This window comes from Pleurodeles waltl, chromosome 3_1 (genome assembly GCF_031143425.1).
Source record: "Pleurodeles waltl isolate 20211129_DDA chromosome 3_1, aPleWal1.hap1.20221129, whole genome shotgun sequence".
NCBI classification, from domain to species: Eukaryota; Metazoa; Chordata; class Amphibia; order Caudata; family Salamandridae; genus Pleurodeles; species Pleurodeles waltl.
Window position 1 is genome coordinate 973205493 of NC_090440.1, and position 17415 is coordinate 973222907.

Below are 17415 nucleotides of genomic sequence, written 5' to 3' on the forward strand. Positions count from 1 at the left end.
ACTGCAGCACTACAAAGAAAGGTCCCATGCTGCCAGAGGTCAACTCAGCGAGGCTACCCCTCCCCAGCCAGTAACACCCATTTCCAAGGGAGTGGGTTTAACACCCTCCTCCCAAAAAAAATGCTTTGTTCTGCCTTCCTGGGACTAAGCTGCTCAGACCCCAGGACAGCAGAACCCTGTCTGTGAGGTGGCAGCAGCTGTAGCTGCAGTGCAAGCCTCTGGTTTGGCAGTACTGGGGGTCCATGGTAGAGCCCCAAGGATGCATGGAATTGGATCCCCAATACCAGATTTGGAATGGTGGAACAATTCCATGATCTTAGTCACTTTACATGGCCATATTAAGGGTTACCATTGTGAAGCTACATACAGGTATTGACCTATATGTAGTGAACGCGTGTAATGGCGTCCCTGCACTCACAAAGTCCGGGGAATTGGCCCTGGACTGTGTGGGTGCCCCCTTGCTATTGCAAGGGTGCCCTCACACTTAGTACCTTTGCACCTAGCCTTCAGTAACTGAAGGTTAGACATATAGGTGACTTATAAGTTACTTAAGTGCAGAGAAAATGGCTGTGAAATAGTGTGCACAACTTTTCACGTAGGCTGCAATGGCAGTCCTGTGAAAGGGTTTGTCTGAGCTCCTTATGGGTGGCAACAGTAATGCTGCAGCCCATAAGGATCTCCTGGAACCCCAATGCCCCGGGTACCTAGGTAGCATATACTAGGGACTTATAAAGGGGGGGGGTCCAGTGTGCCAATTGAAATTGGTAAATGAAGTCACTAGCCTATAGTGACATTTAAAAGCAGAGAGAGCATAAGCACTGATGTCCTGGTTAGCAGAGCCTCAGTGACACAGTTAAGCACTACTGACAACACCGATATTAGGCCACAAACTGAGCACTGGGGTCCTGACCAGGAGAATCCCAGTGAGACAGGCAAAAGACATTCACATATAGGGTTTTCACTATGAGCTCTGGGGTCCTGGCTAGCAGGATCCCAATGACACAAAAAAAACACTCTGACATACACTCACAAAAAGACTAAGTGGGGGGTAATCATGCTAGAAAGAGGCGACTTTCTCACACCCCAGAAGACTGTATTCCCCAGAAACTTAAACCTTAACCTTCTGATTTCACCCAACTGCCTCTGCACTCACCAGATCCCACATTGGAATAAAGTAAAGCTGCGGTCTCATTGTCCCACTGCAGAATGCAGTCTAGAACTACAGTGAATTTACAGCAGACCTAGAGTGAAGAACTCGCCCACAGCCAGATTAGAGTCCGAGAATCCAACCAAGGAACATGTTCATGCTTATATGGAGATTGTTACACACTGACGTGCAGACACTTGAATGATTTAAGAAGGGGGTGAAAAAGCTACACAGAGCAAAAAAAAATAACTGTAGTACGGGGTCCTTTTGCGTTAACTACTGACACATTGGTGCAAAAAAGGACCATGGTTCATAGCTCCGTTAAACAGACTGTTATCAAGATATTTTGAAGGTACACAGAGGAAAACTTCAATGTCGATTCCAGGTTTCAACAGTGTGGAACCTTTCCTCTTACCCATTGCCTCCTGCTAATAGCATTGGCTGTCGATGGCACAGCAGAGTCACCTGGTTCTCATTCAACACTTGACCTCTGTAATGAGAAGGGCACTGCATTGAAGTCATTAGTGGCAGCTCTTATGATGGTGTATTCAGAAGGGGTTGCCTTCTGCCTGGGAACTGCCACTGGGCCACAAGACAGTGCTTTCATTATTAGTAAATAGTACTGAAAAACACTCCACTCTTACCAAGTTCCTAAAGACGATTTGGTTTTCAGTGTGACTGCAACCTCCAGGAAGTCTGAACGCCTAGTATGTTGACACTGCTAAATAACCATGTGTACAGTGTAGTGGGTTTTCATTCATGAAATATGGATTCCTTCAACGTTAAAGTCCTAATTAGAATCCAGCACTCAGCTAAATTTCTTTATTGGCAATTCTCCTTGGCTTTTTGTTGAAATATGAGACTACTGACTGTACCGCGTTTAACCCGAAAGGCGGAAACAAAAGCCAGCAAACTACCTTCGCATTTGAGCACTGACAGAGATACCAAAACAATTTTGGACAGTGGGAGGTGTAGGGAAAATAATACAAGGGAGGAGTGGGGGAAGGAGTACCAGACACCGCATGGAGGCTTAAAGTGGAGGAAGAAAAAATTACCTCAATTGCATCATTGCTGCAAATGGGCACTGATCAAATTGAATGAATCTGTGCTTGATCCCTGCTCCACAGAGAGGAACGAGATTGACGTTTGGCCAGTGCTGGCCAATTAAAAGGCCACAAAAAGGAGTGAAATGGAATCCAACAAATGAACAGCAACAGTCGGGCTTCAAGCCCTTTACTGAAAATGGTAGTGCTCGCATGCACTAGCAGGCTGCACCCTAAAAAGGATGCTTGCCTTGTTACAGAATGTTGCCTTTCCAATATTATTCATTGTAGTGCGGCGGCTTCTAACATTGGTCCATGTTTATGTATACAAAAAAGTGAAGGATGGAATGCTTGAATTAATCCCAGCTACTGGTAATTACTCAGGCCGCATCCCAATCCATTGTTATTTTGCACACCATGCCACCTCAGTTTGGACCCAATCATATGCAAATCAGTCTTGACCCTGCTCCAGTGGGAGCAGTCCAGCTTAAACTGAAGTGCGGAAGTGTGGTACCAGCTGAGACCTTAAAGGAGCAGAGCCTCTTATGCTCATGCACCCCCTCTCCTGAGTAATGTATCTGAAGAGGTGTATTAAGCTGTAACAGAACGTTGGACAACCATTAGCAGAATTAATGTAGTCAGTAACTTTTACCTTCTGGTCACAGTATCTAACTATCGCTACCCTCCATAATTGAGTTGTGTTCTCTGCCACTTGCCATCATTTTGTTTCCCTTGACCTTTATCCTTCATGCGCCTAGCCTGACCCCTGTGCCTCCCATATAGTCAGGTGTCTAAACCCTTTCCTGTTCTCTCTGCAGGTGATGTTCACGGAGGAAGATGTCAAGTTTTACCTGGCAGAGCTTGCTCTAGGCCTCGATCACCTTCACAGCCTGGGAATCATATACAGAGACCTCAAACCAGAGAAGTATGTTCTTACAATGGTAGTCTGTCAGTTTTTTGCTATTTATAGCCAATCTTTAGGCATATAGCTCCGTGGTTATTCAGCCTTAGCCATCCTACATTTTGCCCTGCACATTTAGTTGAAAGGTTAACTTTCAATCTGTCTCAAAGAAGAATTCTCACTACATGCTGGGAAATAATGTGGGTTGGGGGTACAAGTTGAGGGAACGAGTGGGATGTTGGCAAGAATTGTGGTGCTGAAAACTGGCAATTCCTTTTAGAGAGATTGGCACCAGCTGCTCTAAAGGTCAAGTCCTAGCCCTTACTGGCGCTTGGCGACCGGATTCCCTTGCCAGCGCTTGGTGGCCAGATTCCCTCTGACACTTGGCAGCCTAATTTCCACTAGTTGGCACCTCAGAGGCTTCATTCTCAAGCTTTCCTTCTCTTTTGCAGTATTCTTCTGGATGAGGAAGGACACATCAAATTAACAGGTACACACTTCTTTGTTTGTTTCAGTGCTTGTCAAGTGGTTACACAGTACTCCTCCAAACATAGCATGTGGTACAACATCTTGTGAACCTCGAGACTCTTCACTAATAATTTTATCTCCAGACATGCCATGATCATTGCTGTGACGGGTGTCCTTTCCCGTCAGGCTTCCTTTCAGAATGCCTATAGTGTTAAGTCTTTGCATTGTATCTGTGTTCCCCCATGTCCTTTTGAACTGTTTCATAGTTTATTTTTTGTTTGGTTTTTTTCATGCAGATTTTGGATTAAGCAAAGAAGCTATAGACCATGAGAAGAAGGCATTCTCTTTCTGCGGTACAGTGGAGTACATGGCGCCTGAGGTGGTGAACCGTCAGGGGCACACGCACAGTGCAGACTGGTGGTCCTACGGTGTCCTCATGGTATGGGAGTGAGGGAGCTCTTTCCGGTGCCTTTTAATGCCTTTTCTTGTTCCATCTAAGTTTCTCAAAGGACCTTATTCTACCCATACCTTTCCTCCCTCCTCTCCCCTTCTGTGTGACTTGTGCTATTTTAACTTTCATTTGAAAGTCTCCCTCCACCTTCTGGTTTTGCTGATTGTTTTTCTCATCACTTGGGACATAGTTTTCCACCTTGGTTATTTTTTTCTTTCTCTCTTACCCTGCCATCCCTACCTCCACCCCTTGTCTTGGTCCAGCTATTTAACAGACCCCATACATCTCGTCTGACTATTCTTTTTTTAATACTTCAAGGTAGTAGCTCTTGAACCCTTTTTTAAACTGATTTTCTGATGGATACTTATGACTTCCTCACCTTTAGAATATCCTCATGTGGTATTGTGGATCCAGAAAACGTTGCAGCAGAGCACTTGCGTGCCATTAGGTGGCATTGCGCTGCTCCATGTCTATGCTGCTCCGCCGCGGAAGAGACTGAAGACCCATATATTTGTGCCACCATTGTTGGTTCCTTTTTTTTTTTTACACCTTTGTAGGCAGATGCAGGACTAGCTCCCAACTTTGTCTCGTCAGTTAACCAGCTTTTTCTCACAAGATTTTTTTTTCCAGTATACAAGGGAACATGCCTCTTCCTGAATCCCTACAAGGTTTAAGTCATGTTGTTTGTCAGAAATGGATGTGTGTGACGGATCTCCATGAGGTGTGTCCCTGGTGTTTGGGTTCGAGCCACAAATACAAGTCACATGAGGAATATGCCCTGATGCACTTGAAGGTGATCCGAGAGAGTGAAGCTAAACTGTACATCACTGTACACCACAGGAAGTCACGTAAGACCTGATCCCGCTGTAAGTGGAGGGCTCCCATCTGCCCCCACAACAGGTTGTCATTATGGTCTTCAGTCTTCCTATGTGTAAAAATCCAAAAACAAATCAAAGAAGTCCAAGTGGGTCTCATCCCAGCCTCATTAGTCTCCTTCTGAGATGTTAGGAGAACTTCAAGATGCCCCTTGGCCTTGCTCCTGGGCCCCACCGAGGAGCCACTGATCCTAGTGCACCATTAATTTCTGGGGCTGTTACCACGACAGATTGAGTAATTTATGGAAGCTATGCTTCAAATCTTAGCTGGTTCTCTCTGGTGTGCCTTCAGGCCCCACAGATCCACAGAGGCCTCCAGTTGGATTACTTCCCACGGTCTGACCTTGGAACAGTCCGTGCCTCCTGAAGCCATTTTGGGTTTAGCTCTTACTTCCGAGCAGGCTCCTATCTGGCACCACAATCCATGCCAGTTCCTGCTACTTTGACACAAGCCTCAACTTTGCCCACGCTGGAGGAGGATACAGATTCCATTGTCAAACAAAATTAGCCTTGACCTCAGCCGAAGGCACGTCGTGGAGCAGCTCCAACACATCCCCAATCCCTGTAGATTCTGGCTCTGCTGAAACAGTGCCCTTGCCTAGTAGCTGCCCCCCAGTGTTCCAACAACATTTTGGATTGGACCAAAAAGTCAGACATATGAGCAAACCCACTGATACATTCCAATGAATCAGTTTCCATTACTCTGTGAACTCTTGATAATCCGCCATCAGAACCATCAGTTTTACTCTTCCTGACCATGAGGGGTCAAAGACTTACACCCCATACAATCCAGCTCTGAGGATGGTCTCATTTATTTGTCGAGAGATCGAAATGTTGATAGCTTATACATTTCTTGTCAAAAGTATCATCTTACACTTATCCACAATCAACATGCTTTATCCTATAGACTATTAAGATAAGAGTAGATCATCATACGCAGGTTGAGCTTTTTTGTGACTTGTGCAGTTTTCACCTAGCGACAAGTATATGATGCTTTCTAGAAAATGTACCCCCGTCTCAATTTCTTGACCTATGAATTAATTCAGCCACTTATTTAATTAATATTTTGTCACATAAGCACCTTCTTGTTTTGTTCCATTTGTATTTCTGTACATGAAATTAAGCCACTATATTAGATCAAAATAACTTGTATGTAAAGTACTTGGTGATCCACTTGGTGGGTTTGTACCTCGTTGTATACTGTTACCCAAGCTTGCAAGGGTTAATTGAATTGCCCAGTTATACTTATACTTATATTAAGAAAATGTTGGGCAACTGTGCACTCCCTCAGTCTCTCCACACCTGCAGGGCAGTATCCTCAACAATTTTGCCTCTTTCGAGACATCGGTAGGGGTTTCGCTTTCAGGCAACATTAAGACCCACTACCCCAACAACAGGCACCCTCGTTCTGTGGAATTGGGGGATCTAGCAGACTGCATCCGGACCCACATGGACATTGAACTTCCCAGTGCCCTACTCCTCATGCAGCAGCCTCCAAGCCGTTTTAGTTTGCCCTTACCAGCACACCACCACCCTGTGGAAGGCAGAAACTCAATTTAACCACTGTTGGCAGGCCGTAACATCCAACGGGTGGATCCTGCAGGTAGGCTAATGGGACTACCTTACCATTCCTTTCTGTCCCACCACCTCTTCTGTCTACATCTGTAAACTTTCACAGGGGGTTTTATCCATTTTCCTGGTGGAAAGTCAGGCTTTTTTGACAGAAGGAGATGGAAGAGTCCTGGTTTCAGAAACCAGACCATTATTTCTAGTGCTGAAAAAGGAATAGAAGCCTTCACCCTGTTTTAGATCTCAGATCTCTCAAGTTCTTCTTTCTGAATGGACAAATAAAAAATTCTCACGCTGCCACAGGTTTTAACTTCATCTTCCCTGGAGCCAGGAGACTGCATGGTAGCATTGATCCTACAGGATGCCTTTTTCCATGTTCCCATCCTGCAGGCCTGCGGGCCCTACCAGAGGTTTAAGGTGACCCCCAAACATTCTCAGTTTGGTGCCTTCCCTTTCAGTGTCAACAGCTCCCCATGGGTGTTCAAAAAGGTGACATTGAGGACTACAGCACACTTGGAGGTTGGGTGCTAGTGTTCCACCTACCTTGATGAATTACTGTTTAAAATGGGCTTGCCACGGTTGGTTATCAACCACTTCCAGATGATGTAGAACCTCATTACATTGTTTGTGGGTTCATGATCAACGTGCCAAAGCCACACCTGATTCCTTCATAGAGGGGCCCTTTCAGCTGAGCCATCCTGGATGCAGTGTGTTTTTGGGCCTTCACTTCGGATCAATGAGTTGAAGTTCGGGCTATCATCCCAATAGTTCAGCCTTTATCTGAAGTCTCAGGGTGGCTGTGAGACTTCTTGGCCTATAACCTACTTGTATCCTGGTTTTCAACCATGTAAGATGTAAGATGGCAGATGCGGGTACTGCAGTGGGATCTGAAGTCTGTGGGCCCAGCCCCAAGGAATTCCATCCAGGTTTCTGAGGATGCTGCAAAAGATTGCTGTGGGTGCTGCTAAGCTGCAGTTGGACCAGTGTATGACCCCGCTACCCACCCCACTCAAAGCTCAATGGTGACAGATGCATCGCTGCTGGGTTGGGGAGATCATCTGGTAGAGGTAGAGATCAAAGGACTCTAGCCTCCAGCAGAGACCAGTCTCCACATCAGCCTGCTGGAATTGCAGGCTATTCACTTTTCGTTGAAGGCCTTTCTGAGATCCATCAAGGAGAGGCTGGTTCAGGTCGGACACCACCAGCTGTTGAATTTCAACAAACAAGGTGGAGTGGAGTTCTGTACCAGAAAGATGCGCACCTCTGGTTCTGACTGAATAGTCAGGCCATTACCCTGATCCTGCACCTCCCTCTGGGGTCTTTAAGCACCAGGGCATACTAACTCAGCCAGCAGTGCCTAGCAAATTATGAATGGTAGTTACATCTGGAGTCTGCTCTGGACGTATCCCATCAATGGGAGAACACTGGCTCATATTGCGCTACTTCAGAAAACTCACATTGTCAACACTTTAGTGTGCTGGAGTTTCCAATAAGTCTCTCAGAAGTGCATTCCGGCTGGAGTGGAGTACGGGACTCCTGTATGCATTCCTGCTACTATCTCTTGTGCTCTGAGTTCAGAAGATGATCAGGAACTACTAAGCCCAAGTCATCCTAGTGACATCAGACTGGGCCAGGATAATGTGGTACCCAGACCTTCTGGGCATATGCATCTGTCATCCGATTTGCTACACTCCAGGAGGACCACCTATCATAGCAGCAGGGCAGAGTCCTGCACCCAAACCTGCACAATCTGCACCTCCATGCAAAATCGATTGAGTGGTGGCAGTTAACTTTTATAGATCTTTCTCAAAAGGTTGTGCTCATCATCCTGACTCCCAGACATTTTTTTCTGCTGTCTAGGTCAGGCCCTGGCACAAGTCTGTAGCCTGGTGTGGCATACACAATGCTTATTTATTGCATGCCAAACTGTTGGATGTCCTATTGTTTATATTAACTGTCAGCCATTTTGGCCTTTTTACACTTATTGTATGATCCATTCCGTTCCTTTTCAAATCAATCACTGTGATGAGATTTTTGAATGGTTTGACTCCTTTATTTCCTTCAAAACCCTTTGTGATGCAACAGTAGGTTCTTAATTTTGTCCTCACTTTGGTCATGTGCACGCCATTCAAACCCATGCACGTCAACGCCCTACTAAAGAAACCTACGGCTGACCCAAGCGACCTGAAAAACTTCCGCCCCATCTCTCTTCTACCTTTCCCAGCCAAGGTAATAGAAAAGACCGTCAACAAACAGCTGACCACCTTCCTGGAAGACAACAACCTGCTCGACCCTTCACAAACCGGATTCCGAACCAACCACAGCACGGAAACCGCCCTCATCTCAGTCACAGACGACATCAGAACCCTGATGGACAACAGTGAAACAGTCGCCCTCATTCTCCTCGACCTCTCGGCTGCCTTTGACACCGTCTGTCACCGCACCCTAATCACCCGCCTACGCTCCACCGGGATCCAAGGCCAGGCCCTGGACTGGATCGCCTCCTTCCTCGCTAACCGCTCCCAAAGAGTTTACCTCCCTCCGTTTCGCTCAGAACCCACCAAGATCATCTGCGGCGTACCTCAAGGCTCATCGCTCAGCCCGACACTCTTCAATGTCTACATGAGCCCCCTCGCCGACATCGTACGCAAGCACGACATCATCATCACCTCCTACGCCGACGACACCCAACTTGTACTCTCCCTCACCAAGGACCCCGCCAGCGCCAAGACCAACCTACAAGAGGGTATGAAGGACGTCGCAGATTGGATGAGGCTCAGCCGCCTAAAGCTGAACTCTGAAAAAACGGAAGTCCTCATCCTCGGCAACACCCCGTCCGCCTGGGACGACTCCTGGTGGCCCACGGCCCTCGGCACCGCACCGACCCCCGCAGACCACGCCCGCAACCTCGGCTTCATCTTGGACCCTCTTCTCACCATGACCAAGCAAGTCAACGCCGTGTCCTCCGCCTGCTTCCTCACTCTCCGCATGCTCCGCAAGATCTTCCGCTGGATCCCCGCCGACACCAGAAAAACCGTGACCCACGCCCTTGTCACGAGTCGCCTGGACTACGGCAACACCCTCTACGCCGGGACCACCGCCAAACTCCAAAACCGCCTGCAACGCATCCAAAACGCCTCGGCCCGCCTCATCCTCGACGTACCCCGCAACAGCCACATCTCCGCACACCTGAGACACCTGCATTGGCTCCCAGTCAGCAAAAGGATCACCTTCCGTCTTCTCACCCACGCACACAAAGCCCTCCACAACAAGGGACCGGAATACCTCAACAGACGCCTCAGCTTCTACGTCCCCACCCGCCCCCTCCGCTCCGCTGGCCTCGCACTTGCTGCCGTCCCTCGCACCCGCCGCTCCACGGCGGGTGGGAGATCTTTCTCCTTCCTGGCGGCCAAGACCTGGAACTCCCTCCCCACCAGCCTCAGGACCACCCAGGACCACTCCGCTTTCCGGAGACTCCTAAAGACTTGGCTGTTCGAGCAGCGATAACCCCCCCTTTCCCCCCTAGCGCCTTGAGACCCGCACGGGTGAGTAGCGCGCTTTATAAATGTTAATGATTTGATTTGATGCACAGCTATCCATTAAATCTCCTGACTGATTTGAACAATGTGTTTCTGGTCTCTGTGACCTCGCCTCATTATGTGAGCCAACTCCAAGCCCCCTGGTGCAGCCACCGTATACCACCATTTTTCCAAAGTGCTACTGTGAACCAAGGGGGCCTTTTTTGTCCCTAAAGTTGTTATGGCTTTTCCCTGTAGATAATCCATCAGTTTTCCAAAGTTCTTTGTCCCGGGTCACCCCTCAGAAGAAGAGCCACCCCATCAGCTGGATCCTAAAAGAAGTTTGAGTTTCTACATTGATTGCACTAAAAACCACCAGTTGGATGATCACCACTGTGTAGGGTTCTCTGGGCAAAGAAAGGTACAGCAGTGCAGAAAGGGACTATGTCAAGATGGATAGTCCTCTGCTACAGATTCCACACAGACCTTCTGCCTCCCCGTTCTGAACAATGGCCTCTTTGTCCATCCAAAAAGGTCCCAAATTAGAGATCTGCACACTGACATGAATAATTGGTTTTGTGGCTTGGTGTCTGAGGACTCAGCTAGTGTAGGAAGGAACTGATGTCAGTGCACTTGGGTTTGGCCTATTTGCTGCACCACTTCTTGGGCGGAGCGGGATCGACTGGAAGCTGTATGAGATCTAGCAGCATACAGGGGCGATGCTGAAAAATCTTCCAGATCCTGTCTGGCATCTGGAGATATTCCAAATGTGAGAAATCTGCATTTAGTGTCCACTGGAAAGAGTTTCACCGAAGTGAAGTAATTTTGGGGGTGAGATAAATGCCCTGCAAGTGATAAGCAAGCACTCATAACAATTGGGCCGGTGGTCAAACCCTGTATACCACAATGCAGGCAGCAGATAATGGCTTTAAATTGGGAAAATATTATGAAAGATTATTATGTGAAAAACTGCAAGTAACAAAATATATTTGGGTCTCATCGGGACCTACTTTTCAATACTATAAATGCTGAACAGACATCATCTGGGCGGAACCATACCTTCCGTTCAAACATGTTTTGTGGGCTACTGCTGTTTGATGGTTTGCTGTTGGTAGTGTACCATTGCTTCGAGCGAGCTTTCCTCGAGATTAAAAAGGGCTGTAAAACATAGTCTTAGAGATTGTAATGTGATACTGCCTTTAAATTGAGACAAATATCAACTATTCTAACCTGAAAGTTTACAAGTGCAGGAATACACTGTGGTCTCCACAGGGACCTATACCAGCACACTTTTTCATGTTTCTTCTACCGTGGTATTCTCCTCCCTTGTGGCTAGGTTTCAGTTAAGCTGATTCCCCTAGAATGCATTTGGAATCTAAAGTTATAAAGATGTCCTATTGAAACATGATTTGCGTTGTAAAGCATCCGCTGCCACTTTGATTAGGGTTGTGCCCTATCAGTTTATAAATTAATAAAATAAATAAACCAGCCCCACGTAATTGAGACATTCAAGCTATCTCTGGAATTACACCTACCATACAAGTTCAAGAGGCAGAACCGTTCCCCAGGTCACTCACACTGATCATCTGACCTCAGGCATCCAAGCCATCCCTTCGGTTACATCAATCCTACATGGTCAAACAGCAGAAATATCCCTCGGGTTACACCAATCATTCGAGCTCAAGGAGCAGAGCTATCCCTTGGGTTATGTCAATCTTACAAGCTCTACCAGCAGAGCTATCCCGTGGGTTATATCAATCCTACACGCTCAAACAGCAGAGATATCCTTTGGGGTTACACCAGTCATTTGAGCTCAAGCAGCAGAGCTGCCCCAAAAGTTACATCAATCCTACAAGTTCAAACAGCAGAGATATCCTTTGGGTTACACTCGTCATTCGAGCTTAAGTAGCAGAGCTATCCCTCGGGTTACACCAGTCATTTGAGCTCAAGCAGCAGAGTTATCCTTTGGGTTACATCTATCATACTAGCTCAAGCAGAACGGTCAGCTGAAGCAGCAGCACGATTGCTCGGGTCATACAGTCTCACACAAGCTGTTAGCAGAGTCAGCCCTCACTTTGCATCAATCCTACAAGCGCGACAGCAGAGCTAGCCATCAGGGTAAACCAGTCATACACGGTGAAGCGGCAGCGCGAGCCCTCAGGCTCCACCACCCTTCTAATACTACTGTAGCTCCTAACTAGATTGTCCAGGGCCTAAAGCTCTACCGTCTCTAGGCACCGATCCTACAAGCTCGGTGAGATGTACTACCCATCACTTTTCACCAGTCAGACATCAGAGCCATCCCTCGGGTTAAATCCGTCATTCAAGCAGCAGAGCTATCCTCAGTTACACTCCTCATACAAGCTCAGACAGCAAAGTTCCATTGATCGTACGAGCTCAGACAACAGAGCTATTCCTGGTCTTACACCAGCCCTACAACAGCGCGGGCATGAGAGAGAGAACTTCACATGCGTGACTTGGTGAGCTGGACGTTCGCTTGGGTGTTTGAAGGTGTCTGATTTGATTGACCCTAGTGTTCATCTGCCGTGGATTTCCTTTCGGGGTTCGTGTTTCAGAAATAATAGGCGTCTTCTGTCCCCTCTGTCCGTCTTCTGTGCTGTAGCGTTTGAACCATTGTCTGGCTTCATAGGTTTACTGCGAACCTCCTTCAAAGGTTATTGGTGAAAGGTGTAAAGGCCACATGATGACTGATGGACCTTTCCGCCAACCAGTAACCCATACTTTATTGTGATTTCTTATTGTGTTGATGGAGATCTCGGATACATCAGTTGTGATGGTGCTGCCACCTGGTGGCCCCTGAAATACTAGCGAAATCTGGCCATTCCAGCGCAGTCCTTCAGATCGTGTTCACAGTTCAAGGCGTCCTGACGCAAAGAGCGCCGATCGCGCAGACGTGTAGTGCAAGGGATTTGTCAGTGCTCACACTTGATAATGGCCGGCGTTTACTAATGTATGTTCTGCCGGAGGGTTCCTCGTCCTGTGGTTGCATGTGAGAGGTGGGTTTCTTATCTGTGAACTAATGGGGTCCCTTCAGATCACACAGCCGTGGGAGGACCCTTGTTTTGAATGACCCCTGAAGCGCCCCCTATTTTCAGCCGACGAAGTGACCGGTCTTTCTATGAATTTAGGGGCCAGATATAGTAAGCTGTTTGCATGGTGCAAATGCAAAAAGCCTTCCTTTAAGGAAAACGGGCTGCAAAATAAAAATAAAAAAACTGCTTTAAAAAGCAGTCACAGACATGGAGGTCTGCTGACCAGCAGGCCACCATCCCTGTTAATGCAGGGACTCGCTATGGGGTCGCAAAATGCGACCCACCTCATTAATGTTTATGAGGTGGGTCTTTGCGACCCCATAGCGAGTCGCAGACGGTGTCTGAGACACCGTTCTGCATCCGCATTTGCGATTCGGAAATTGCGAGTCACACAGACTCGCAATTTCCGAATCGTAAATGCAGAAGTTGCTACATCTGGCCCTTAGTCTCAGCAAGATTCCATGTTGCCCATAATGCAATTCATCATTGTGGGGTGTTGGGGGTGCAGCCGATGGTTGTGTGGGTTATAGCTTGTGCCCCCTGCTCTGTACTGACTGCGCTCTTCTCCTTGCAGTTCGAGATGCTCACCGGCTCGCTGCCGTTCCAGGGGAAGGATCGCAAGGAGACCATGACCCTCATCCTCAAGCAAGTCATCCTCTGATTATTGGGTTTTCTTCCTGTCTTCTGCTTACACTGCATCTCTGCTTTCCTCCCACCACGCTGCTTCTCGCCCCCTCGCACTGCATCCCAACTACTCGAAACCCCTCTGTCCCTTTCACGCTTCGTCATAGTACTGCGTCCCTCTTGCACGGTCCCATCGCACTACGGCGCTGCAAAGTTCCAGGCTCGGACTGGGACGGAAAATAGGCGCAGGCACCAAAATAAAAAAGGCCCGTTTAGTGAATTAGCTAACAAACAAAAAAAAAAGTGGCCTGTGTTTGCAAATTAGAGACACGCTTTATGACTGTTTTGCAAAGTTAAGAAGTCTCCATGGATTTGAGCTTGCTGCAGGCAATGTTTATTTTAATATTAGGGAAATCAACAGCAAAATACGTCCACAAACGGCCAAAAAAAGGCCCAGTCATTCGGGCACTGCCTGATTGCCCATAGGCCAGTCGGACCCTGAGCGCGTCCACCCACCACACTGCAGCCCAACTCGCAGCACTTTCCTACTGCTTCCGCTAACCGCCTTCCTCTCATGCATCTCAGGCACAGAGTTATACCCACCACACTGCCTGCCTTCTGCAGTCACTGCATTCATAGAACTGTCACACTGCATCACTGGCTCTGAACTCAGTCACCACCCTGCACTCCGTGCTACCACTCCTACTTGCCTTCATTGCTTCCATTGCATCTCTGCACTGCATTAATTCACGAAACTGCGTTTTTCCTGCTTCCACCACATCCCCACCACTCCCACTGTCTCCCCTGTCGCTCTCCCAATATTTCCCCCATCGCGCTCCCATTCACACTTCATCATTAGCACAGCATTTCTCCGGCTACAGTGCACTCCCTTTGCTCGCCCTGCATCCTTACGAAGACAACTAGTACTCCTCGGTCCAGCTCATGCTTGCACTTTACACCTACTTTTTCACTACATCTAAACCACTTGCACTACTACCTCTCATTCATACTCCATCTCTGACACTGTATTTTCATATCAGATTGCCCCTTTTCACTTGAACTACACCCCTCCATTCACACGTAATCAATGGTACTAGATTCTGTCCACCGCACTGCTTTCTTCCACCTCACAATCCCTCACTGTGCCTGTCGTCTCTCACTGTCTGTCATCCCTCGCTGCCACTTTCTTCCTTGACTGTCGCTGTCCCCGGACTCGGTCGCATTCTTTTCTCTCTTTTGCTTTGTCTCCTTGGCCTTTCTTCTCCAAGCTTCTTCTGCGAGACCTTTATTTACTGTTGTTTCTTTAGTCCCACTCTTTCTTATTCCTGGCAGTCCTTTCTTTTCCTCTTTATCACTTTCTTTACTTGCTATCAATTTCTTCTCCAGCACTGAATCTGTCCTAGATTCACAGGCTTCAATTATTTCCCGTCAGGCTGAGAAATCCCCAGTAGCTCTATTTTCTTGCAGTGATAGTTCACATTCATTTGAACACAGTTACATCATAGAGCAGCCTATCCCCCTCAACACGTGACAGACACCAGCCAATGAAGCAGAGAGACTGAGCTCAACTCCCGACTGAGTCTTCCACAGTGTCTTAAAGACTAGCGAAAGAAGGGAATAATCAGCTCTTCCATAAACGACCACATGGACAGGAAAGGATTATATTTTTCCACACCATGTGTTTTTGTCCCTGGGTCCTTATCAGCCCTTTTTGCAGAGAGGATTAGTTCTCCTCCCCTTTTCCTTGTTTTTCATCTCTGGTTCAAGAATCACAAGCATTAGTGAAACTGACGAAAGCATCACAAAATCTCTCCAGGCTTTGACAGATGTTTGGTAAGAAGATATGTTTTGGGCCTGATCCCATTTGAACTGGAGTTAGGGCCTTTTACCTTCTGCAGAAACTAAAGAAACATGAGGTATACGAACACTTTCTAAAAAAAAAAAAAAAAAAAATCTTAAAGTGTGGGTTCTTTTTTGCCCTTAAGTAAAGTTCCTACCTTTGGTAATGTTTCTGGTAGATAAATAATGTTCTTGCAGATTAATCACATTGAGAATATCCTCCAAGGTGTCAGAAGGGTTTGGAAATCTTTCTTCCTCAGGTTTCTCTCTAGTGCCATACGATGGAACCACCTGACTTCATCTGTGACTACAGCCACTGTACAGAACATCAAAGTATAATAAATGCCAGCTTTCACCAGTTCCTGAAACGTTTTCCTTGCCAGAGCGAAGAGAGGTACCTAAGAGAGCATCACTTACAGTGCACTTAACAGTACATAACACGTTTGCATGCCATGGGAACTTAACATTTATGGCACTGACTCATCTAGGTAGGGGAAGAGCTGTGAGGAATCTGCAGGAAGATTATGTATCTGCGAGAACTATCTTTACCGAAAGTTTGTTACTTTTACTCCTGATGGATATATATTTTTGTAAAGATTCCTCAACTTAAGAATGAGTGCCAAACCAGTACCCTTTGCGAGCTGGGAATGATTGGTGTTGATTAAATAAGGGAGTCATGCAGCACAGCCCTGGCGAAGTATCAGCCACTGCATACTTGGGCTGCTGGGTAGTAATGCCTCGCAGATGTAAGCAAAATTGACCATATGACCATCTCACAGATGCCTACCATCTGTATGCCTCTAGATGACATCTGCAACTTTGTCAGAGGGGCAAAAAGCAGTTTAGCCAGCACCATTCAATCTCCACGCCTGGAGCCAGTGTTTGGCTCAGGCTGGAGGATCTGACCATCATGCTGAAAAAGAAGACCCACCCTGCTTGTGACTAGCAAACAGACAGCCAAATGCTGAGGGAAGCAGATCAGCATAGCAGTTCCTCCTTGCCCAGTCTGAGGCGATCAAGATCAGCTCTACCCAGTCCTCCCCTACCTTCCACAGAACTTTTCCATAGACTCTTCAAGTGATCACTTTTCCATGAGTCAAGGAGCACAGAAACACCAGTGTATTCTTAATAGCATGGATCATTAACCATGCGCTATATTATGTGCTGCCTGACAGCGTAAGGAGCACTCAATCTTCTCTTTTTCATGTGGAATTTCTGCTAAGCTCTCTGCACAGATGTAGCATAATGAAAGTAAACCTCTGGGTTGAAGTGGGGTAGGTCTTCTTGAAGCTGATGATAAAGACCAAGTCATGATGAAAGTCATTGTGCACTGATGTTTCTCAACCAGCACCAGGCACTTTGCCTTCACCAGCCCATCCTCCAAGTATGGAAATACATGGGCTTCCAGCTTCCCCCTCAGTCAGCAACACTTTTTGTGAAAACATGAAATGGAGTCATCAGCCAAAATGACTAGACTGTAAAATGTTAGTACTCTGATGCCACAGTCAACTGCGGGTAGCATCTGCGAGTGGGGAGATTTGGCAGCTAGATGTGGGCCTCCTGAAGATCTGAGAATGCCAGCCATTCCTCCATTTTCGTTGCCAACAAGACTTAGCTCAGGGGCAGCATTTTGAACTTGTCCTGCTGAATAAATAAGTTCAAAAGACTGAGATAAGGGTGGGCCACATACCTCAGTTTTGTTGAGGACCAAGAAGTGAAAGGAATGGAATCCTCTGTCCCTTTATTCCAGAGGCTCCATCTTTAAGGCCCCTTTGTTCAACAGGGCAAGTATTTTCTCCTTTATGATGATGATGTGTGGAGGAGAGCACCATGGCGGCCGAAGGGCCGGAAAGGATGGGTAAGGCATAGCCCTTGTGGATCAACAGGATAATCCAGCAGTCCTTCATGATTATCTCCCATTTGGCGG

General features: G+C 47.1%; 1 protein-coding gene across 4 annotated transcripts in view; it reads left to right on the top strand.

Annotated features, from left to right (window-relative positions):
• Nucleotides 1–17415, top strand: part of RPS6KA1 (ribosomal protein S6 kinase A1) — a 565248-nt gene that overhangs the window by 328253 nt on the left and 219580 nt on the right. For all 4 annotated transcript variants that reach the window (XM_069224044.1, XM_069224045.1, XM_069224046.1 and 1 more), the window contains 4 exons: nt 3009–3115; nt 3544–3581; nt 3856–3998; nt 13600–13670. In XM_069224044.1, the coding sequence (XP_069080145.1) occupies nt 3009–3115; nt 3544–3581; nt 3856–3998; nt 13600–13670 (359 nt within the window). The remainder of the gene's footprint in view (nt 1–3008; nt 3116–3543; nt 3582–3855; nt 3999–13599; nt 13671–17415) is intronic.